Below are 26,767 nucleotides of genomic sequence, written 5' to 3' on the forward strand. Positions count from 1 at the left end.
AGGTATTATATTATAGAATTCCTAGGTATTTTATATAATTAATAATAAATATATTAAACACATTGCACTAACATATATAATATATATTATACAATAGGAGTCGAGTACTCGAATGTAACACGTCATTGAGTAAGTAACTAATATTTATATAAAACTTGATTTTAACTTCAATGATGAACACCATTGAATTCAAAAAAATATTCTAACTGAAGACTATCTGTCAGTTTATATTATAGGTATTAAGTATATATTTATATTGCAATGTTTATTTTACTATTAGAATTACCAGCAATATAGTGTAATATGGTACCTATATAGGATGATGAAAACATTTTTGTTGAAGACATTGAAATATCATTGAGTGTATAACATCACAATGTATGACAGGATTTAAGATTTTGTGATGACTATAATAGATTAGCCAGCTAATCAAAAGCCTATAATACGGAATTGATATAGTCAGCATAATCAATATATGCCCACAAAATAGTATTAAATCCCAACAAAAAAACTATGTTCAATGTTATAATTTATAACGAACCTATATCATACACAATACTTGACCTACCTACTATTGTATAGTATCAGGATGAGATATAGCCATTTATAGGTGAGACATACAGCCTAACCAATCACCACTATAATAAGAGGAAAGGAAAAATAATATTAATATTTATTGACATTTTATTCAAAATTAAATAATTATTAATATATTATGTATGTATTTGAGTATATTTTTTGGTTTTATTAAGCTTTCGCGATATACATACCTATATGTATATATACATTGTACAATATACATATTATTAGTTAAGATGGTGAAGACTTATACCTACTTACAATTAATATTTTAATTTCTGAATATAAATTTTGGACTTGTTAATCTTAACATTAGTTGATACTAATGATACTTGATTGCATCTAAATTAACTATTTAGGTAGGTAGGTAAGTACCTATAACTACTTAATTTCTTTCAATTACTAATGTATTCATGTATGTGATATAATAATGGATTATCATTTATTATACCTTTAAACTTTAGGTATGGTTTTTATGCATGCTTTTTAAAATAAAAAATCACATCATTGCAAAATCAACACATTCCATTCTTGTCTCATAAACAAATATCCGTTTACCTATGCTTGTTTATATCGTGGTCAATCTACACATGTCACGTAAATATACATTAATGTATATATTATATTATAAATCCGTGATTTGAAGACACCATCTTAATCAAAGAAAATTAAAAAAGGACATAATGTGACAACTATATTATTTTAGAACAATATCACTTTGAAATATCAGCTAATAAAATAATGATAGGTCTAATTAACCCTTATTACTGTCTTAATAATTAATATCTAAAGACTAAAACTGCTAAAATCCAAATGCTTGTCAAATGTTAAGACAATAATATGCAAATATTGTTATTGGTATTAACAGTATTAATTTACTTAAGTATTTTTTTTTTAAATTATAACGCGAAAATTGCAATTGTAAACGCAATAATCTCACAGAAACGTGAAACTGATCGTATATATTATATATATATATATTCGCGTTGCATACAAACCTTAAGTGGAATTTTAAACATAATTTTGGCTTCTTTGGTTTCTGTCATTTTTCTAATTACTTTTAGCCAGACCAGAGCACCAGAGTACAGTAGGTACTACTGCGTAGCATAACATCAATTTAGAGGTGACATAATATATATTGTATCATGTAAAAAGAAGCCAATTAGTTAGGTAAGAATTAATGTATTATACGCAAACTAAAGTCTAAAATAGTGTACTAGTGTATGTACTTGGATTTTTACATAGAAAACTATATTTTAATATATAATTTGTTGGATTGTCATAAATAGGCACCTAGTTAATATAGATAATAACTTATAATTATTATTAGTTATAAATTCAGAAAAAAATATTGTGTTGATTACATAATATCTTATTAAGACTAAACTCATAAAATGTATTTATGTTAATATAATAATTATAAACAATTACAATTACAATTACAATTTTAAGATTAGGTATAATAAAACATTTACATCATACTCAGTTACAGTAAATATTTTTTTTCTTGTATAAAATATTATTTTCTCAGTCAGAAACTAAGTATAGTCTATATTTATTTTAAATGTAATGAACACAATTATTTTATAAATATCATAATATTATCAGATATAATACAGCGTGCAATGAACATAAATAAGTCAAATAAATAAACACGATTTAAAAAATGAAAACTATTAAAATAAATATATGACATTCAACAATTGAAATAAAGTATTACTGCAATCATTTTTATTAATTATTGCACGTCCGATAATGATCGGCTTGTGAACTGATTTTATCTAAATTATCTGACATAATTTTATATAATTCATCTACATCCTTAGAAAGCCTTGAAATTGATTCCTCTTGACTAATAATTATTTGTTCGGCATCTAAAAAAAAACAAAAATAATTTTTAATTTATCTAATATTAATGATAACTATTAATGGACATGTAATTTTGATAAAAGTTAGGTATATGGTTATCATTTTTAATACAACCTTAATCAACATAACTTATAGTATTTACAACTGTATAAAACTTTATTTTTCTTAGTTTATTAGTAACATAAATTTCTTACCTCCTAATTCTCTCAATTTCAAAGTAGTATTGGCTGACAGTTGACTAGCTTTTTCTAATAAATGTTGTGAATTATTTTTCGTGGTCTTTGCAATTTGTGCACGGTTGTCTAACTTGTTATTAGCATCATTATATAAAGCTAATAGTTGTGATGCTTTCTTTTCAGTATCTTCAACTTCTTGTATTAAAGTGCTCGCTTCTGACTTCACTTCATTAGCATCTCTAACATTTTTTAAGAACCCGGTCTGTAGCGTTTTCAATTTACTTTCTATAACATTGATATCATCTAAGACTTTCTGAACATTTTCTTGGGTAACTCCTGTTTCTGATTTAACCTAAATAATACAAAATATTTGTATAAATATCACAAGACAAAATGTATAGAATTAGTAATGGTTTAAACATTTTAATTATGGATATAGGTTACTAACATTTGTTATGCTATTATTAGCATCCACGATATTTTGATTTGTTATTAGTATACCATCATTGACCTTCTTTTGTATACTTTCTGCTTCCGCTAAAGCTGTTTCAACGCGTTCAGCAACTTGAAGTATATTTTTGGCAGCCATCCTAAATTAACATAATATTAACATGTGATAAAATAAAAAAAATGATATCTTTGTATTTGTAAATTACTGTTTCTTTTCAGCATCTTCATTTAACATTTTGGCTAATGATAAATCACCAGCAGTTTCATTGATAATTGTATCAATATTTTTTGGTAGAGATAACGTTTTATTTATGTCTTCAGAAAGTTGATGTAATTGTTCAGGTTGTAAGTTAATATTTAATTTCAGAACCTATAATAAATTTACAAATCATATTTCTCACCTTCAGTCATTATAATAAAATATTATATATTACCTCTTCAACTTTCATTGCAACGTCAGTAGATTGAACTCCTGAAGGATTCAAAAATTTATCATGCCTTTCAATTAAATTATAACTTTCATTTAGGATGCTCTGAGATTGTATTTTGGCTCTCTTTGACTCTTCTGAGATTTCTTTAGTATTAGCCAATGCCAAATTTAATTCTTGATTAGCTTGAGATAACTGTATACAAAAATGTTGTTTAAATATACAAAACTAATTAATAATATATTTTGTCCACTTACACCTCTATACAATTCTTCGCCTTTTGCTTCTTTATCACGTATGTGCTTTTGCGCTTCTTTAGCAAAGCTATAGGCACGTTCTGCTTTAGTAGTAGCACCGTCTTCACACGATAAACCACCACAAAAACCACAACCTGCACCACCACAAAGCTTATCGCAAGTTTCACCACCTTTATCGCAAATCTATAAAAAATATATATATATATAAGTAGAAGTTAAGATAGTTTAACCTCCCAATGAGTTGTTGGTGATCAATAAAGTCAACGAATAGAGTAAATGTTTGTGAGTCACCGTGGCACATAATAATAATAATAATAATAATAATAATAATAATACTAATAATAATAATAATAACAATACTAATAATAATAATCCCACATATATTATTTATATAATTATATTATATGTAGATTTTAAATTATTTGAATCTTACCTGTTGGTTTAATTTAGGGATTTCTTGATTCAATTTATTCATCTCCTCGTTTAATTTTTCCAATGTAACTTCATTATCTTTAATACCTTGATTAAAAGAATTTACATTTCGACCAAAGAACAATTCAGTCCTCTTGCACTGGTGTTCAGCATCAGATAGTAATCTATCTTGTAAATTCTCTTCCATCTTTAATGTTTTTGCTTTTTCATATGCTTCTTTGGTTAAATTTAAAGCACCTGAAAAAATATTAATTTTAATTATAACATCCCAGTATTTAATCAGAACATAATTTGTTTATTAAGATGAATATCAACAAAGTATATTTTACATAGCTATTGCATATAAACTACTCATATTTAAACAATATTAACTCTTAAGTATGTTCTTTTTACCTTCAACATTTCGTTCTTGAAGTTGTGTTGAATTATTTTTTAAGCTTTGTGCAGTTTCTTTCAAGTTGATTGCTTTTGCATTAAGGTTTCCTAGAGTTAAATTAGCTAAAATAACTCTTTGCATAGTATTATCAATAGTTTTTGTAACTACATTCAATTGATCCATAGTAGTGAGATTAATCCTGTATTTAGTAATAAAACAAGCAATTATAAATTAAGCAAGTATAAACTTTAAGCGTAGTGTTTGATGAATAATAAATACCTGAGTTGATCAATAACATTATTTAATGTTTGAAGATCGGTTGAACTTTTCGTAGTTGTTTGCAATATATTTCTTATTTCAGATATTTTTTTCTCCATAGTTTCAAATTGGTTATTATAAGCACCTGTAGTTCCAGTAGCTTTTATTTCGGATGCTGATTTAAATACATTCTCCGTTTGTTCTAATGTAATAAATAACTTAATAAGTCAATCGTACATCTTTAAGCTTTTTATTTCATAAGATATATTTTACCAATGAGCTCTTTTTGTGTTTGATCCCAGTTTTCAAAACATTCTCCACATGGACTGCAATTAGGAGCTTTACCTAAATATCCTCTAGCACAAGTGTCACATTTTTCTCCACCTATTCCTAACATACAATTACAGTGCCCAGTAGTCTGATTACATTGTTGTGTAGCTGATCCTTCAGGATTACATTCACAAGCTAAAATAAAAATAAAAACATTTTAAATGTATATTTCATTAGCATATAAATTGTACCAATACATGTTTATAAAAATATTTACCATAGCATTCGTTGTTTGGATCGCCCCAATAATTTGTTTGACACTGATTACATTGAGTTCCACCAAAACCTGGTTTACATTTACATTGGCCGTCGAACTAAAATATAATATAATTTATATATATATAATGTAGATGTAGGCATACATTTTTATAATTTATTATACCATACCTGGTTACATTGTTCAGAAACAGATCCCACTGGGTCACAATTGCACGGTTCGCATCCATTTCCACTAGCAATTTTCCAATGATTGGGTTTACACTCGTCACAAGTCAATCCAATGACATTAGGTAAGCAAGGGCATTGCCCAGTGGTAGAATTACATACTCTAGACTGTGATCCCAAAAAGTCACATACACACTCTATATGTTAAATAAAAAAAAAATCACAGTTTACAGAAATCTTTATTGAAATCTTTTTAGTTGTATAATATTATTACTTAACTAAAATAATTAAATTAACTATACCTGTACACGTCTGATGTATGGCATCACCATAAAAACCAGTTCTACACACTTCACAATTGTCTCCTTCTGTATTGAACAGGCATTGTAAACATTTTCCACTGTGAGGATCACAGTTACCTGTCTTGGTTATATCCACGTTATTATTACAAGTGCACTGCCGGCACATACCTCCAGGAACTTCCGGGTTTCCATAGTAGTTTTCATCGCACATATTACACCTGGAACCTACGAAAAACAACAAATTGTCAAACAATGTAACATTAGAATAAAACACACTATGAGTCGACGTTTACCTTTGTATCCAGTTTGACATTCACAGAAGACATCTTGTGTTTTTGAATCCAAAGCACATCGATGAGCATAGGAATGCCCAGATTCGACTGTTCCTGGACATGGACATGCTCGACACGGAATATCTATTCCCAAACGTGGATCACCGTAATAACCCTCAATACACCTGACATTTTTTAAATAATAATATGATCAGCATATAACTTAAACAAATTGTATACAATACACACCTATCACAATTATTTCCTTCAGTAAAACCTTGACAGTTAAGACATACTCCGGTGCGAGAGTCACATCCATCTGTGTGTCCATGACACATGCATCTTTGACAATTCGGATAATTCCACGAGCCTGGTTCACATTGATCACACTCTCTTCCATAGGTCTGTGTTCGACACTTACATTGTCCAGTGGAAACATCACACAAATTGTCCAGAGCTCCAACGCTGTTACAGTCACATGCTATATAAAAAAAATATACAATTAAAATGATTAGAAATAATTTAACATAAATAAAATATAAAACAAAGACTATATTATTATAAACTATTGTTTGAACTTAAGCATAAACTGAAAATTAATAATAATAATAATTTAAATTCAACAGCAATATTTTAAGTGTTAATATTAATTATAATCTAAATTAAATTAATTCATATTTTTAATTACTTAATTTTTTATAAAAAAAAAGTACCTTTGCATCCTTCTGGGCCGAATCCATAAGTACCAGGAGCACAACGATTACATTTCCTTCCAACTACATTTGGTTTGCAAGAACATTTTCCACCCAATGAATCACAAATGGCACTAGTTGAGCCCGTTGGATCACATTCACATGCTAAACACAAAATCATATTTCAAAAAATATATTTTTATACATTTTGGTTACTTGTTAGTTGTTTTACTTACAAAAAGCTCCATCCAAATAATAAAAACCAACACTATAATGATATTTTTGACAAATATCAGAGTCAAGTAAATTATTTTTACGGATAGTGTAAAATGCTTCTTTACACTTATAACGTCTATATTCTTCAAATCGTTGTTCATTGGCTGGCGATCCTTGGAAAAATGGCATACTTTCCACATGTGGTATTAATACGAGCTATAATTACAAAAATTAAAACTTAAAATGTCTATACCAATAAAACACCTTAAAATATAGTAGATACTAGGTACCTATATAATATATATATATATATATATATTCAGAGCAGAAACAAAAAAATATTTGTTTTTATACTAAAGCATTTAATTTTCTTGATGTATTAGCATTATTTTTTAAAGCCTATCAATGATTATTTAATTATTTATAGGCTGTATAATATATTATTTAAAAACGGTTATTTTTTAATTATTATAATTGCTTTTGCATTTTTAAATCTACCAATCTATACCATTTTTATATTTAACGTAATATTTTAACGATTTCGCACGAGTCATGTATAATAATTGTAACCCATAGTTAATACCAATAATGTCCAATTATTGTACATTATCCTATTAATCGAAACTAAATATGTTTCGATCGCAAAATACTCTATTCCTTCTGATCTTATGTATAACACGAGTGTGATATTTTTTTTCTTGAGTGCTTACCGAATCAACCAGTATTGACGCGGATGGGTTAATTGTTCTGTTGTTGTATCTTTGGAAATTAATTTTCACTTTATATTCTTTTTTTGCTTCTAAACATACCGGTGGCGAAGCTACAGCAAACCTAGAATCTGAAAAAACGTTTATAATATATAAATTATATTTATAATAAATAGATACTGAATCATTGCAAATATTTTTTCAAGATATTTGTTTTACCTTGTGATAATAAGACGCTTCTAACATCTCCAGCATTGTAATTCACTTCATATTCCGCACAAGTACTGTTAGGTTCAATGGGTTTCAATCTTTCCAGCGTAATTCTGACATCGTCCCAATCATAAGGAATCTGTAGATTATAGAACATTTAAATAACAATAAACCTATTTAATTTATATACAAATCGATGATATATAATTAATGTTTAATATTTATAGATTATAATATTTATTGTTTATTAAAATGTAGGTGCGTAATAATTTTATATCCATAAACTTATAAGGGCTTGTATTTTAAATATACACCTGTTGGTAGCACCAGTTTGGCTGTCTTCACGGATACAACAGATGCAAATATTGTAGAATAATATACTTACTTGTGGTTCATATCTGAGGACGATTTCGTAATTAGTTGTAGCTGGTATATTCTTCAAATCAAAAATCAACTCAGCATCATCAAACACTTTCATAAACCCTGTACCTGTCCATGTATCTTCTCGGCCATCTCTGTAGGGTTCTCGAATAAAAACTTGACAATTCTAAAAATTTCAACCATGTATGTATAATGTATATATATATATATGTATTTAAATTGAAAAAATTATACGAATAAAATACATACGTCTTGTCCACAGTTGGATAATTCAGCTTCGCTGACCAAAATGTCAACGGGACCGACAAAGAAATTTTGCTCTGGTACACTGCATGTACGTCCTGATAAATGGGGTCGACATCTATTTGACAAACAATTTTAAAAATAACCGATGTATGAATCCACGAAATGTAAAATGTAAAATGTAAAATAATATATCAAATCATTTTTTTTATTTTGGATTTTTATGATTTATTATGTAAATAACGACTTACAAGCATTGTCCTGTGAGGACGTCACACATATTGTCGTAAGCTCCACCAACGTCGCATTCACATGGCTTACAACCATCTTGGCTGTCAGACAAACCCCAGAAGCCTGGGATACATTGATTGCAGTCCCTACCAGCCACATACCTCTTGCACGTACATTCTCCCGTCTCCTTGTTACAACCCTGATTGTCCACGGTTCCTTGAGTGTTGCATGTGCACACTATTACAATAATACGCGTTAGCCATATAGGTACATATTAATACTAATTTATAGGCGCTGTACAGTATAAATAATTATAACAGTGTAATAAAATATTGTACTCATATAATTGCTTATTGGCAGAACAGTTTAATCCACATATGATAGTGTTAAGTGGATTCGATCATTTTAGCAGGTCACTATGAATAAACTATATTAATTGAAACAGTTCTATGAATTAACTATATTTTAATATTAATTTCATTGCCAAAATAGCCAAACTATTAATATAGTACGAGTATTTTATAAAAATAATAATTATTAAAATAATTGAACAATTCTTAAAATATGTATTTATTATTATATATTTTCTTTTAAACAAGTTTAAAAAAAATTGATTTTTTGAACAAACTGTTTTAGTGCTATTATGTGCCTCGTATATTTTATGGATTGTCTAAACAATTTTTAAGAGCGGGGAAAATTCGAGAGGTGAATATTTACATGCTGAATTTAAAATTAATCTAAATATTTTTAAAATACCGCAGTAAATAATAATAAACGTAATAAGTAGTATCAAAAGGTTTATAAAAATTAAAAATGTTTATATATAAATTATAGGTATTTATGTTTAATTTAAGAAAACTTAGATAGAAATCCTCAATTATACATTAGATTTACCTATTATATTCATACATAACGTTATTATGTTTTCACGGTAAAAGATTAAAATAGGGTCGTTAAAGTAGTGAACTTATACGAAGAAGCATATTAATATAAATTAATCAAAATTAAAAATAATAAACTTTCAACGCTTCTATATTATATACCTTGGCATCCGTCTGGGTTTGACTCGCTGAAATTCCAAAATCCGTTTTTGCACATGTCACACCGTCTACCTTCAACATTGGGTTTGCAGTGACATCGGCCAGACTCTAACCCGTTGACAAGATCAGTTTTGGAATCACATATTCCGTCGTCCAAAGAACCACCAGGATCACAATCGCACGCTAAAATTAATATAATATTGATTTATTTTCAAAACGTGTTTTGTATTTTAAAAGTTATAGTAAAACACTGATCAAACTCACGCAAACAAACATCGTGGTCAGTGAATGGTTTCGTGGGGTCTTGGTAGAAGTACTGCTTGCACTGTTCGCAGTTCCGGCCCATAGTGTTATCCGTGCACCCGTCGCACACGCCACCACTCATCCGTCCGGTTAACTCAAATACGGCAGCATCGTGATGACAGCTAGTCGCATGGTTGTTACAGTTGCAACCTATAAAAAAAAAAAAAAAATGGAGCTATGAATAAAACCTAATCAATTTTTTTCATGCCAAGACGTGAGAGACAAGCTTACGTCTACACGCGTTCGTCTGTCGGCCGATGGCCGGTTTCCATGGAAAGTCGTTGAAAAAGTCTTCGCAAGACTCGCAGTTAAGACCCTTTGTGTTGTGAGTGCACTCACATTGGCCGTACACCATGTCCGGTTTGCTAGGTGTACCGTCTTGCGGCAAGCACCTGGACGCGTGCCCGTAACACGAACAACTACCTCGCACTACCATCTCTGTGATTGCGTAGTAATATTTTTCCTGCACACGCAAATAATAAATATCATATAGCCATTTTTATAACTTATAATCCATTATACGACGGGTGGGACCCAAAATATTATTATTATATAAGAAATAAATAATAATATCGATTGTTATCTACTTACCAAAATCTCATCTCGGTTGTCTAGCAAATCATCCCCAAGCGTATGAAGTTTGGTGAAATTAATCCTCAAATTGGTCATCTTCAACAGGTTTTGTACTTCCGGCGAATACGGATCGTCATACATGTGATGTAGATTAGGAGGCAACACTCTCAAAATCACCTATGTAAAAATAGAAAGAAAAAACTCGTGTTTAGCATCAAGACATCGAAAATTTTATCTTAATATAACGTGTAAAAGAGTGAAATTAAATATACAACTATGAACAATCCGTTACTTCTATTTCCTAATATTTCGATAATTATATAGAATCATTTCTTTCAAAATTTATGTCAGATTTTACTTTCATTATAAACACTTCGTATCGTGATTTTAAGCTTTGCCATAGGTAACAATATATTATTGTATTTTACCTTAATAATACATCTTAAAATAAAAGTACAACAGGTACAGACGATTCCACGATAAACACGCATTTCGTTTAGTTCTTAGTCTCAGAATCTAAATTGTATTGTAACACAAACTACAATCGAGTACAGTGTTTTTATTAATTATTTCTAATTTGTATTAATTTAATATCCTAGTATTGTTCAAATACCTGGTTGTTTGTTAGTATTCTTAGTATGAATTCATAAAAGTCTAAGGACAACATTCCTTATAAAAAAAAAACCTAATCCAAAAGAAAATAATACGTGTACAACTTAATCAAATTAAAAAAATTTTGAGTGACATCTTGGTCAAAAATTTCAAATAAAACTAGACATTCTTAAAATAATGTGAACATTTTATAGTCGTTTCATATACTTTTGATAGAGTTGGTTTGTGTTATAGAGGTTATGTAAATGTAACACTAAATTAGGTTTTTAAATTAAGTTTCCCGAGTACATCATAAAATTAATAATGATCCTTATAAAATTTAGAATTACTCAGGGGGCAGAGTGCATTAATTTAATTATCATTTATTCATTTATTTATGTAATTTATTTGTCTTGAGTAAGCCAAGATCCATTTTTAAAATGTTGAATAAGTAAAGTAATTTTTATGTTTTAGATTCTGAACGTAGTTTTTTGTGTGTCTGTAATCACGTTTTGGAGTAGAAATAATGCTTTGATTTTTGACTTCATCCCCTCTTTAAAAAGGAAAATTAATCTATCGGTTGCTTTATTTTTTTTTTTTTGGGGGGGGGGTCCAAAAAGGAAATTTCCAGTAATTTTCAAAAGCGTCAGGAAAACCCAAAAAAGTAACAGAAAAACGGAAATTTTACGCATAATCAGTTTTCTACAAAATTGATTTTTTTATTCTGTTGTAACTCAAAAACAAATCATTGTAAATACATGAAATGTTCACCAAAGTTAATACTAGCGTTATCTATTTACGATTAAATTTTCAAAATATTTTGACTTTTTTTTTATTTATAAGTAATCGAAATTTTCGAATTTTCTTAATTTTTTTTCTTGATATGACTTTAAAAAAAATTGATACTTCAAAAAATCTTTAAAATTTAATACAAGGTTACTATAAATTGTACTTAATGTAGTAAAAAAAAAATAAATCGTTAAACACAATTTTTTTGATAAGCATTTAAGTTCAAATGTTTACAAAATATATCAAAATCGCGAAAACTTGCAAGAAATTTTGAAGTTTAAAATTCAAAAAATTGTTGTAAATTATACCCAAGGTTAAGAACCCAATACAAGGTTCTTCATAAGTTTTCCTTCGAAAAAGTATAAAAAAAACTCCAACGTCAATATAGAAAAAAATTTATGAGCGTATGAAATTTAATTTTTTATGAAATCACATAAGATAACGATAAATTACAATTTAAATATAGGTAATAATATAATATTATATCCTACTAATTATCGTAGATTTACAAATCATCTCCGTTTAGAATCGTTTTTCGTATAGGTACATTGAATAATGATACTTGTCACTACATTCAAATTTAACACTTCCATTATAGTGACCTACTCTCCATCTCTACTATACAGCAGACCGATACCGATATTTTTTTTAATATTTTGATTTAACAATTTAACATATTATTTATTAGCAATGAAATTTTTTAAATTAAAAATACGAATTATTTAATACCAAAAAGCTCCACTTAAACTTATTAGTTGTAAATTAGTTGTAGTCGTATTTAGTTACTATCGACGTTGAATAATAAAATAGAGTTTCTGTTCCCCCTTACATGTTACATTCGCTATTATAGAAATTACGTATAAAACTATAAAATGTTATAATTTTAAGTTTTAACTATCATAGTCAATCGTCGGACTTGTATTTTAAAAGTTTTTAGCTCACTAGTTTAAACTTAAAATTTTTAAATGACTTATAGTTTTGTCTTCCTTTACTAGAGATATTTGTTATTTGTAGATGACTTGAAATTTATAATTGTAGAGAATTAAACTTTGATTAGACTTTATAGTTGTAGAGAATTATGAGAACCAATCGAAGGTACTTACAGTATAATCTGATTTATTTGACGGGGTATTCATGTGGTTTGTGTATAAATATTAATAAATTCAAACATAATATTTCCTCCTGTCGAAATCGTAATCTGCTGATAGGCTTAATTAGTATATAAATACATAAGGATAACGATAAAAGACATTTTGGTTCTTAGGTATTATTTCATCATCGGATCTTATTTTCAATACACATATAAAATAAATGCCATTTTTACTAGATTTTATACTAGATTTAGAGTTTCTTAGAATAAATTGCGAACGATTTAATGATTTACATTTCTTAAGAATTTTTTTTTATTTAAAAATTTGTCTCAAATTTTGATTAAGTATCTGAAGACTAATAAGTAACTATATGTCTTATAGATTAAATTGAAAAGTGCCACGACGTTTCGTTTGTTATAGTACATATATAGTACAATAAAATTAATTTTCCGGTTACCTATCTAATTTTTGAAGTTGAGCGTTAATATTATATTATACATAATTCTATTGATGTATTTTTGTGTATATAAATATTTAGATGGTTATATTAACAGTTTGGATTTGTTATAAAGTGTATATTTTAATATGTCACAAGCTAATACTCGTAATTTCCTTTGGTTCAATATCGACTTACCGACCTTAAAGTATAAACAAAAATGTTATATGTACTACATATGATATAGCTATATCAAATCCCCGCATGTATAGAACCTTTTAAACTCCTGTAGTGGTTTAAATAATTTTGATTTCTTTTCATATGGTAAGTGTAAACTAAAAACATTGTACTTTAAATGTAGCTGAGTATTTATATATTTTATGTTACAATAGAATTTTTACCCTATCGCAAATAATATTATATTTATATAATATATTTTTCATATATTTTATTCTTGTTCAACTATATTGTAGTTGTTCATTTGTAATAAATTTACGTCTAAAACCTAAAAAATGAATATTTGTTGTTGATACTTGATAGAATACAGAAAAATAAACAGACCTACTATTACTTGTAAAAACACTGCCATTGATTATAAATACTAGTATTTATAATCAATGTTAGAATTAAAAGAGTGGATAATTCTACGTATGAAAATATCTATTATTTTTTTGTAATAATTTATTTTATTTTAAAGCTCGGAACACAAATAAACATCAACTGAATTGGACCTCTGACTTTTATTATTTTTATCAACAATTAAAAATATTTGTATTTGTTTAAAGTTTAAATATTAAGCAAAATTAAACACTTATGATTTATGAATAACCGAATGTCATTAGCAGATAAAGTGTATCATTAGTTTTTCTTGAAAAAAAAATTGAAAAATTAAAATAAGTTTTTTCTTAAGTTTTAAGACGGAGATAAATGTATTAAAAACATCTACCCCGTTTTTAAATCAATATATTAAAACTTGTCTTAAAATTAATTCGTATCTATTATAACTACCTAGGTACAATGTCGTATTTAGGTCGGGGGCTCTTACTGTATGCTGAAGTTGGGACCAAAGGACCTTTATAATTCTATACTCTATGTCTTTATAACACCACTATTTAATTAATTTAATTTCTGTGTTTAAGGGTACCCCACTTCCTATAGGTCCAAGGACATCAAATTTCTTACTACACTACTGTTTAGGTACCTTAAATTATTAACTTATAGATTTAAATAACTAAAATCAAATATTAATTAATAACTAGGTATTTAGTGATTATTTTTATCGATCTTCTTAAAAAGCTACCACTCAACATTAAAACGTTAAAATAAAGATAAAAAATATGTATAAAATATAAAAGGTAACTTACTTCACCACTTTGAGAAGGAGGTACAGAAGAATATCTCTGATCGCAAACAACTTCAGGTCAAATTACGTGGTGGTTCTTTTGGTATATTTGGAAAAACGGAATCGCAATCATAGGCAAAGTACCTATATACCTAAAATAAAAATAATATATAAAAATTAAAGCTACATTCAACAACAAGTGTTATATTTGTCTGTGCCTTATAGTATGAAGCAATAGACATTTAAATATTGTATTCTGAGTTTTTTTCACTTACCTGCCAAGTGTTTCCAAAATCATAAGACCTCTCGACCAACATTACTGCCGGGCGAAACGTCTTAAACGTTATGATTAAATGAGTGAAATGAAATTCAGCCTCGAGGTCTAATTGAATAGTAACATTTTCCACACCGTTTTCTGATTGCCACCATTGTGTACTTGCAATACTAAATGTCGCAAAAAGATTTTAAAAAAACAACTCTCATAATCAAATTTATATATTTATATTTGTTGACTAATTTTTTACCCAGATGAATGGACAATGTTATCGATCCTATGACTTAGCGAATATTTTGCATTCGGTTGAGACGGTTGTCTTGAATCGCACCAAAAACATTTTTTGCGATCCTCAAGATTGTTTACGATACAGTATCTTTCCTAGAATATAATTTATTTAAATGTAAATATTTGTTGTGATCTATATGAATATAGCATTTACGAACCCTTTGCTTTAAACCACAAGTCGAAGATGCTTTTATGTGGTTTTCTCGACCGATCAATAGATTTCCAGTAGCCGGGTAACATGAACTTTTATCACATGATGAATAATACGCCCCAACATTAACTAAAAAGAATCAATCAACATAAAAATCAAAGTCTAAAATTTAAATAAAAATAATTTTTAAAATTACATTATTAACAATTATAATCATAATAAGGGAATAACTCACATAGGCATATAAGAGCCATATATTATCTTGGTTAATATTACTTTTTTTTTGTATAGTTTTAATGATGCACTTTTTCTATAAATTTCTTCGATTTCTACTTATGTTAATATTTTACAGTATACACTATACACTTATACAGATATAGACAATTTTAAAAATTAGATTGATAGTGTTTTAAATAAATTTCAATAATAAACAATGGTTGCATATGCCTACATACCTATAGCTGTTATCTTTTCATTCACATTTAATTTTCAAATTATTCAATCCAACTACAGTATATTAAAACGAATTTTTATTTCACTATATTCAATTATTAACCAGACAATTTATTTTTACTGAATTTGTAGATTAATGTATTATAATATAACATTTTAATATACGATTATACTCATTTATCTATAGATGGCAAATAATGTATAATTGGTAAAATCACATAAGCTTTTTAGTATATACATTGGATACAAATATTTTTTAATTCAATATTTTATCATTACATACAATTTAATAACAATATAGTATTAATATATAAATACAGCACTAGGTATATTATGCTGTGCTAATATGAGCGAAACGAGGCAAGTCCATCCGACAACTTCAGATCTTGCTGTAATTATTGTGTTTAAATTTGTATTGTTTAATTTAAACATATTTAACATATTTAAATATTTTATTATTGTTTTTATTTTTTCTAAAAATATAGTTACAAACAAATTATTTTAAATGAAATAAGTATTTAGTATTCACTATCCAGGCATATGAGTAAACTATTTTTAGTACTTTGACAAATAATACATTATTAATGTTTAATATATTTAATTACAAGCTTTTAGGTTTATCAAAGAATATATGCATTCAATTTTAGAATTATACATAAACTTTAAAAAAATTAAAAATTGTAAATCTAATGATTAGATAAGATATTTTAAAACATTTTTAATGAAGATTTTAATCAATGTAGTGTCTTAAACTGTCATGAGTAAAATGGTGACACTATACATTGTATAAGTAACTACTGGCTACTATACAACATACATAATTCATTATTACGAAATCACTTAATTAGTATTTAAACTTCAAACAAATGGTTTTGTAATTTTGTATACTTCCAGTAAAAATAAAGGGTACTTATAGCAAAATTAAATTTACAAATTAAAATTATTGAAGTGTCATCACTAAATGATTTTCCCTCCTCGTTTACAAGGGAACAATCTCTTACACTGGATGGTTGCACTAAAAATTGTACAGATTATATAATTTCTTTAAATAAAAATTTACAAAATAACTTAAATAGATAATGTATTTATATAAACATAAGCATCAAGAGATATTACGCTGGAATTTTTTCAATTATATTTCAAAAAATATCTGACACAATATTTAAACGTGTTTAGTACAATTTTTAAAATCTTGAGTAATAAGTATTTAATTTGTGGCAAAAAATTGTATAAAACTTTAATAGCAAATTGGGCATAGATTAAACTATTTAAAAATTATAGTTTTCATGATAAATTAATTAGAAAAAATGCACTATAAGTAAATGTTATTGTAAATTGCAACTAAATGTAATAAAATTATTCTAAAAACTTCAAATTATTTATTCTGAGATTTATTTTAACATTTTGTAACTGAAATAGAATTTTTATAACTTTAAGCATTTTTATTAATATTGAGTAAGTACCTACATACAATATCTATACGTATTTTAAGTGTAAATTGTAAGTGAATCAGTCTATTAAAATTAAAAATACATAATTTGACTATTGCAATATTGTAGGTAGCTTATAAAATATATTATTTAAAAGTATTCAGGTAATACTCTAATACTTTTTCTAAACGTTTAAAATACTTTTCATAAATAATAATAATAAAAAAATTATTTTAATTTATATAAACCGTTTGGATATAATAGGTTATTTTTAAATAAGTCGCATTAATGTATTATTAGGTACTTAATTTTGGTAAAATTATTTGTTTATGTATTTCATTCACAATTTTACATAGGTTCTGTATAAGTATAACTTTATCGAATCACATTATTTCTACATAAAAAAAATTAAAAATTAAAACGATCATTTTGCATTCAACTGAAATTTATAAAACAAATAAGTACAAACATGACCGGTCCAATGCGATAACAATATAGGCAGCCTCCTATAGGGCGACACTAGTTTACAGGTGGCAAATGTCGAATGAACCAAAATGATTCAATTGTTATATTATCTAGTACCTATACAGAAATGTATATTCATTGTTCACAAAAATCAAAAAAATATATCTAATTATATTATAATAATAATATTTCGTTAATTCATTTACAGCGGACGCGGTAAATTAGAATTGTCGTCTAGGGCGGCTAAAAACCTAAGGACGGTCATGAGTACAGATATTAAAATTTTACGAAATCGCTTGTAGAAGTATTTATAATGTTATTTAATTAACATTAAAAATGTTTAAGTAAATTTAATCAACTCTTAATAATCTATACTTAACTCTTGACAAGTAATGACTATGCAGCGTTTCCATGATAAATCACTGGAATGTAAAAATAGTAAATTTTAAATGTATTACCCACTTGACACGCACCAAGTATATTACTCAGTATACCCATCCAAAACGACCAAAACCATAAGACGTACAAAATCTATCACGCTGAGTTTTTAGAAAAAAATTTCTGATTTTTATTATACATATAATGATGAATGATGAATTGCAGTGAAGTTTCAAAACACGACACCACCCTTAGGGTATAAAATACTAAACCATAGAAAACGACGGACAATGAATATGGATTTATTCAGGAAAATATATTTGTTGGTTGAAATACCAAACTATACATCATCGTATAATTAATAGGTATGTACCTGCATACAATTTTATCACAACAAGTAGCTGGTTCATTTTAATTTATTTAATTTAATCTACGTATCTATATTCTATACATTGTAACATAATTGATACATAAAATATGTACTATAATAAATAAGTACCTACTGTACATTTTATAATCGATGGTTATAATTATATTATGTGATTAGGTATGTACAATTCGGTTTTACAAATAATATAATATGATCAATGAAAAATATTCTAAAACACGTTTCATCGAAAGATGACTGAGGTTATCAAAATACTGTACAGGCTAACTGCTGCCACGCACCATACGCATACGCTGTACAGTCCAATGCCGTTCGGTATAGTTAGGTGGTCGGCTGGCGAAACCTAATCAATTCGCGGAAGTCCGTGATGCGTTATCACCGAATTCATTATAGGCATAGGATGTACGTACAATATTAATTATACACATGGCGTGTGTGTATCAGCATAATATGCAACGAGGGATGTTGAAAACAAAGTTTAATATTACATTATACAATAACAAAATAATAAAAACCAAAAAAGTAAAAAAAAAAAAATTATAGATAGGTAATAGGAATGCTACGTTATTCCTAATATGAATGATTTTTTTTTTCAATCTAGTTTTTTTCTTATTCATTTACTTAGTTCACATATTGCATATTTATTTTAATAATACCTACCTAATATATTTAAAATATCTATCGAAATTTTACGATTTAATGACGCAAGTTACAAATTACTCTAAAGGAATTACATTTTCAATAACTCAACTATAATTGTATTATAATTGACTTAAGTCAATTGAATTATAAAGAAATGTACCTAAAAAAATTATTTCTCTAAAATAACGCGTTATTTTTATTTTTATTAAATAATATTGGGTTCGAAAATCAAATAAATGTTTTCCAAAAAAAAATGTTTGCAGTAAAATTTGTATAATCATTCAAAAACATTTATTACGTTAAGAGGACGCCATACCCGCATGTGTTGCCTTTGTCTTACTAACTTAGGTATATCATAACACATTTTCGTTCAGCAGAATACATTTTGTGATGTTAGTTTTAATATTAGATTAAATTTACCTATTATCAAATTTAAACTAAGAATATTATCTAGACAATGGCATATGCTTTTATTGATATTATTAGTGAATTATAATTACGTAAGATATTAAAACTTTGAAATGTTCATAACTCACTTTAAAATGATAATATCAATAAAACCATTTGTCATTGTATACATAATATTCTTAATTTTAAATTTGATAATAGGTAAATTTACTCTAATATTAAAGCTAACATCACAAAATGGATTCTACTGAACGAAAATTTGTTATGATGTACGTTAGTACAGAAACAATACATGCGGGTATGCGCGTCCTCTTATAAGCTGTAACAAGTAGTTCAAATTTATAATGAATTCTTAAATTCGATAAAATAATTTATTTTTAGTGCAGTTTATAACACAGGCACTAGAAAACTGTTTTAATTTTAATGGTAGAAATTGTAATAAATATTGATTGGTATAATAGGAATAATGGGAGTGAATAATTGATAATAAGAACTCTATTAGTTTTATACAAGTATATTAAGTTTTATTTATATACATTCAAAAGTAAATAAAGTATGAAAGTAGTAAATAAGTAGGTACTTTTAAAAAAACCTTTCTTCAAATATTTTAAAATCCTTTGTGAAAATTAAAAAGATTACTAAATTTTTGATAAATTGAATATGAAATTTTTTATATTTACATAGAATTATCAAAGAAGTGCCTGTAAATTATACATAATTTATATAATATACATATTGATCGATAACAGTATAATAGAATAATATTAAAAATTGTAATCTATGTAGATCTTTTTTTTGAAAAATGTATTTATGACTTTATGAGTATAAATCTGATTGACAAAATAATACAGAAATGATTTAATCGATAGTGTATTGATTAAATTCTGTATATTTAGGTACACTAATACAGTGTAATACACTATTATAAAAAAATAATATAGTATTATATTTATTTTAATAATAAATTATTTTATAGAAAAATGTAGTAAATGTAAATAATGTAATATAATAAATTATGTTTAAAACAATCATTTCATTAATTGTATTATATTATCATTTTAAGTTTTAATTTCGATCACTCGATTTCACAGCATCCATAAAAATATATCGTAAAAAAATGTCATAGCTATAATAGTAATAATAATTCAATCATAAGAAATAATATCGTTAAAAGTATTAACACTGTATATCAACACTAGCGGATGAACGGGATTTTGTCTGTAGTTCATTAAAAAAATTATATTCAGATAAATCTTTCGAAAATGCGTCTATGAGAGAGAAAAATAGTGAGCAAGTGAGAGAAACCACTATGCGTTAAATACGTCTGTAGCATGTAATAACCTATTGTTGTTAATGTTTTACTTCGACCGGAAACTTGGTGATAACATTAAAAAATATGAATATTCAGATAATACATCCACACAATATTCATTTAGAGGAAATAGATCTAGTGAATAAACGTATATATATATATATTTATTAGTATATAAGTATTAATGTATTATCAATATCGTTTGTCGTGTGAATGATAGATAACATTATAGGAATATAGTTCACTGTCTATACGTATGGCGTTATAAAACATTTGCATATTGAATACGACGATAATATTACTTATTTTACAATATTATAATATTATAAATTAAATAAATATCAAGTAATTCAACTGTCATAGCTCATAGATGTATAAATATTATTTTTACGGTTGTTTAAAATAAGGTATAAATGGTATAATACCGTTTAATGTATAATGTTTTGTTACATAATGAGATAAAGTTCCGGTCGAGGTTTTCTGATGAATGATGGTTATAATCAGTAACATACAGTATGGTTAAAATAATTCTAATAGAAATATATTGTTATAAACACAAAATTAATTTAAGTAAATAAAAAACATTGAAATCGCGTTTTAATAACTAACAAAATATTTTATTTTTATTTTTTATTGTATAAAATAACAATATACGGTTTGAAAAGAATAAATAGCCTTTATTTTAATAGACTGACAAGCAAATATATTTTATGATGAATAAGAAAAATAATATTCATAAATGCTTAATGCTAGTTATAAATACATAGTATAGATAAAATCGGCAAAAATGGATCAAACGAGTTAGGTATATACTTATTAAGAACATTAATATACATGCTCAATTCACACGTAAAAGTTAATGTGTACTGTGCAGATAATATTTTATCAGTATTTGATTTCCAAGCATAGGTACTCTGGTTGATGAAAAAGGTGTTATTACTTATTTATAATAATAATGTATACGTCTTATACAATGGTTGTTTATTAATAAAATAAAATAAAATTACATATTTTATATATAAAACAAATTTTCTTTATGGAATTCTGTGGTGAATTAAAAATAAATCAATGTATAAAAATTGTGAATGGTTTTCGCCTGTAAGTACAAAGGGAGAAACAATTTGAATGATTATTGTACACAGCGTCTCAGCATGATATCCAGATACATTTTATCGTGCCGGAATAAGTTATACTATGCATTTGTACATCGGAGTTAAAAACTAGAATACTTTTAACTTTTAAGGATCGCTTGTAACTGTATTATTTAACATACCTACCTAGTGCCTACAGGCTACGGGCTACTAATGTGAATCGTTTTTATACTATATACGTGCGTTGCAGTGATTGTGAAAACTGAAAAGGAATTTCAAACGATAGCTAAAATCTGTATACACGATTGGAGTAAGTTAATTTATTTGTAAGTAATATAGACATCCCATATTAAAAATTGCGATTATATTATGTCTATAAAAGTGTTCTGTACGAACATATTCATAATAATCGCAAAGATCAAACGTTTCCTCGTGAATATCGCGAAATTATTACACTATATTATTATGACATTATATACACGCACGGGTTAGAGTAAGCAGCATTAAGTCTTAGTGAAACAGGAAATGAATGACCGTCTGTCTTATATTATGTTATATACAGGTATAGGCGATATAATAATTATAATAATAATATAAAATCTTATAATAATATGTTATCTTACCTAATGAGAATAGCAACAGCAGAGCCGGGATGACGGTCCACGACGTTTTCGTCGTGTCGATCAGCATTTTTTTTCTTTTTTTTCTCTCTAACGACTTACACGCACCGCAGTTGGCAAGTCATCTGAAACACACACGACCATACAATCACACACACATACACCCAGCGCGCGCACATACACGCACACTCATAATACACACTGCATATGCACATGCACACGCACACACGTCGATCTAGCGCTCGTAGATAGATATACCCAAATAGTTCGGACGAGGGACCGAAACCGAAAAAAATATGTAAAATGTGTGCGCCACATGTGTCGGGCACGACTGGCACACGTGTGCATCGGATGATGGCCATTCATTCACACGCGGGTTCTGTTTTCGTACAATACTAAGACGGTACGACACATTATAATGACCATCGAATTCGTGTATAAACGAAAATCCGTCAACATTTTGAACAGATAATTGTTTTCCGAAGAGATTCGTGCATAGGTATCATAATATATATGCGATACATCAAATAAAATAATACAAAATAGATAAAATACCCACTTACACAGTACCTATATACTTTCGTACAACATATATACTTAGCTATATAGGTGATGTGTATATGGTACCCAATCGACTTTCCAAAAACGGACTATACGATTTTAAATCGTTTTTAAAAACCCAACCTGTACGGTTCTGTTTGAGTTATACTTATACTACGTCTATCGTTTGATAATATAACGTCTATCTCTACATAATATAATATTATTTGTCATATGGTCGACCGGTAAAGTGTACAATATTATATATTGTATAGTAGCAATATCATAAAACACGACAATATTCGCGTGTACATATGGCGATGGTGATCACTCGGCGGAAATATATAGATCACGACAATATAGGATATCGCTATAGGCACGACACTTACCTGCTTGTGGACTGGAAGCTCGCGATCGTTGTCGTCAACAGCGCATGTCCGGCGACGGATTGCGCGCGCGGCGTCCCGATTACGCGGATAATATTGTGTATATGATCGCGGCGACGCGCAATATTGTGTACTGGTGCTGGTGCCGGTGCTCCTGTCGCTGGTGGCCCCGTGTGCTGATGCTGCGAGTGCGCTGTCGTTGCGGCGGCGTCGGCGGACAGACTGCTAAAAATAAAACCGGTTGTGTCCGCCGGCGCGGCGACTGCTACTCCGGCGGCGGCGGCGGCATCGGTGGGGGAGTACGCCGCCGCATGCCACCGCGTGTGCGTGCGCGTATGAGCGTGCCCGCGATCGCTCGCTCTCGGATGCTGCGGACGCCGCGGCGGGGACCGGCGCTCGTAAACGGATTTTATGTTTTTGGGGATGATGAACTCGCGACCGACCGAGACGGACGTGTTAATCCTACCTACCGCACGCACACATACACACACGCGCGCGCGCATATCTGCATGTGTTCGTTCGCTTTGCACCCTTGTATAAAATATGTATGAACTATGTCAGATCCTTTGTTCCTTTTTTTATTTTATCGCACACTGCGGCAAAAGAAACTGCTTTGTTGCGTACTGTTTGGCCCGATAAGTGAGACCTCGACCTGACCTAACCTCTAGGTACGGATTACATTATGTATATTACGGAAATATGGAATTGGTTCCCAAAAAAAAAATTACTAATCAATAATCATCATACAACTGTTCGAAATGTATCACATCTATACACGAATAATTAACTAAGATTTTATTCCGAAAACGGAGACCGAATTTTCATCTACTTCAGAATGAATAACAAATTATTGCAAATCGATCGACGTTAAATTTGATTCAGAATTTTATCCACCTGTCCAAATAATATATTATATAGGTATTTGATGTATAAATGAAATAAAACTTTGAAAAACTTATTGGTGCGATAAAATATGTAAAAGGGACCGTTTTGCTGTAAATATAAAGTGTACCTACCTCACCAGTCACCATCGATGTAGGATATGTATTAAATTTAAATTCAATGATAAACCATTGCATATGAAAAACAATTCAAAACCAAGACCGTTTTTCAGTCTATAATACTAAGACGTATATTTAATGATATATTTATGTTGCTATATTAAAGCAATTTATTTAAATATTAGTAATAGGTACACTAATACTGTAATTTGAATAAATTTTTCCAAAAAAATTGCAGCATTTATTTATTTTTTATATGTGATAATAGTACCTATGTATTAATAACATATATTATCAACTTTTAAGTCAATACCGACTTACCGTAGAATGGTAATATTAAATTCGTAATATAAACAAGAAATAGTATAAATTAAATTAATCTAAATGTTTTAAAAATATCATTATGCTATTTTTTATAAGATACAATAGTATTGATATGTATAAATGTCTAATTCGAATTGTAATTTCATCAAAATTTAAAGTTTTTAGAAAACTTGAAATTTTATATTCTTGACTTCAATATGAAATACTTATAAGCAACTTTGTTTTAAAATTTCGAATATTATAGGTGTGAATATAAAAAGTGTTTTAAACATTAAACTTTTTTAAATTTTCATGATCTTACCAAATGTTATGCCAATATATTATATTTGTGACTCTAGACAAAATATTATGCATTAAAGCCTAGTGTGAGGAGGTTCGATGAATCATTTTTCTTTCATATTATTATTCATTATAAATATTTTATTTTATTTTCATATGTTACAAAACAATTAAACATAACAACGAGTACTTTTTTTAATCTAGATTAATATTTACATTGAAATTATACGTTTATTTTTACACGTCAAACTGAAGCATATATAATATAATAAACCATTAGCAATATACCTATACAATGAGAGGTGTGACGTTAAATATGCTGTACTGTTATAATTAATAATATAGTTAATTTTTCGATTTTCTGATATTCGATAGCTGACGTCAGCATTTTCTGCACGGACTGAAATGTATTCTTTTATACTATAGACTACGGCTAAACTATGTGCTCAGAAATTAAAAACATATTTTTGATAATATAAATTTTACAGTACACTTTTATCGTGTACATGGACTCATTCCATGGACTACATGTCTACATCCCTAATTGAAAGTTGCATTTATTATTCAGTAAGCAATAATATTTACTACATATTTATTGGTGCATTATAGGCTATCGAAGTGTAAGTAAATTATCTATTTATCTATGGCTATGTTATGAGTTTTAAATGTTCTGGATTTCACGATTCTCGTATTTACCCGACACGATTACGTATGTAGGTTGAGTATTATTCAGCAATAACGTGCTGTGTAATTTCAACCGTGAAACATTCGTAAAACGGACGCGTACACATCCAGATGAACATGATACCTCTATTCATAATCGTCTAAGCACGAATAATCGTTTAAGAATTACTACACGTACCATAAAAGCCATATGGTTGATAATATAAGCCTACCTAATTAACATCTAACAACACTCGATCAAGGAGTTGGTTTAGTAGTTTTCCTACACAAGATTAAAGTTGTTTCATCGAAATATATTTTCGCGTGAAAGAATTAAATCGCAATAAATTAATTGAATAGGTACCTATTATACCTAGTGATTAATATCCCGTATGGCTGTACTTTGTATAATTGTATTGGTAATTATTTATTTGTTTTGATTTCGTTTTTGGACCGATGCACTGGTAATTTCTGCCTGTGGAACCATTGGACTAATAGGTATTCAAATTTCTAATACTTAAATGCGAAAAATTAAAATAATTTTAATTCCTAGCACGTTTGCCCTATAATTTTGCGATTTAAACAGAAAACATCTGGCGCCACTACCCAATGAACACAGTAGAATATAGAATAACCATTAGGTATTTATAATTTATAAATATAAATTAATTAAACTATAAATAATAAAAGTATATTGAAAAGTTAACACTAAGAAA

General features: G+C 27.9%; 1 protein-coding gene across 1 annotated transcript; it reads right to left on the bottom strand.

The window, feature by feature from the left end:
- Positions 1–2,099: 2,099 nt before the first annotated feature.
- Positions 2,100–23,992, bottom strand: LOC113556601 (laminin subunit beta-1). Its single transcript, XM_026961649.2, is given in 33 exon segments — positions 2,100–2,453; positions 2,643–2,976; positions 3,073–3,214; positions 3,281–3,444; positions 3,509–3,697; positions 3,760–3,942; positions 4,193–4,428; positions 4,585–4,766; positions 4,847–5,027; positions 5,099–5,290; positions 5,373–5,469; positions 5,543–5,736; positions 5,842–6,066; positions 6,135–6,298; positions 6,363–6,594; positions 6,827–6,970; positions 7,042–7,237; positions 7,732–7,859; positions 7,948–8,077; positions 8,324–8,485; positions 8,569–8,680; positions 8,814–9,030; positions 9,837–10,016; positions 10,098–10,286; positions 10,368–10,599; positions 10,728–10,886; positions 14,981–15,037; positions 15,039–15,110; positions 15,234–15,402; positions 15,483–15,613; positions 15,679–15,800; positions 22,862–22,983; positions 23,788–23,992. Coding segments are annotated over 32 exon segments (5,322 nt in total). The 5' UTR covers positions 22,929–22,983; positions 23,788–23,992; the 3' UTR covers positions 2,100–2,313.
- Between the last annotated feature and the right edge of the window lie 2,775 nt (positions 23,993–26,767).

Source organism: Rhopalosiphum maidis, chromosome 3 (genome assembly GCF_003676215.2).
Source record: "Rhopalosiphum maidis isolate BTI-1 chromosome 3, ASM367621v3, whole genome shotgun sequence".
Lineage (NCBI taxonomy): Eukaryota > Metazoa > Arthropoda > Insecta > Hemiptera > Aphididae > Rhopalosiphum > Rhopalosiphum maidis.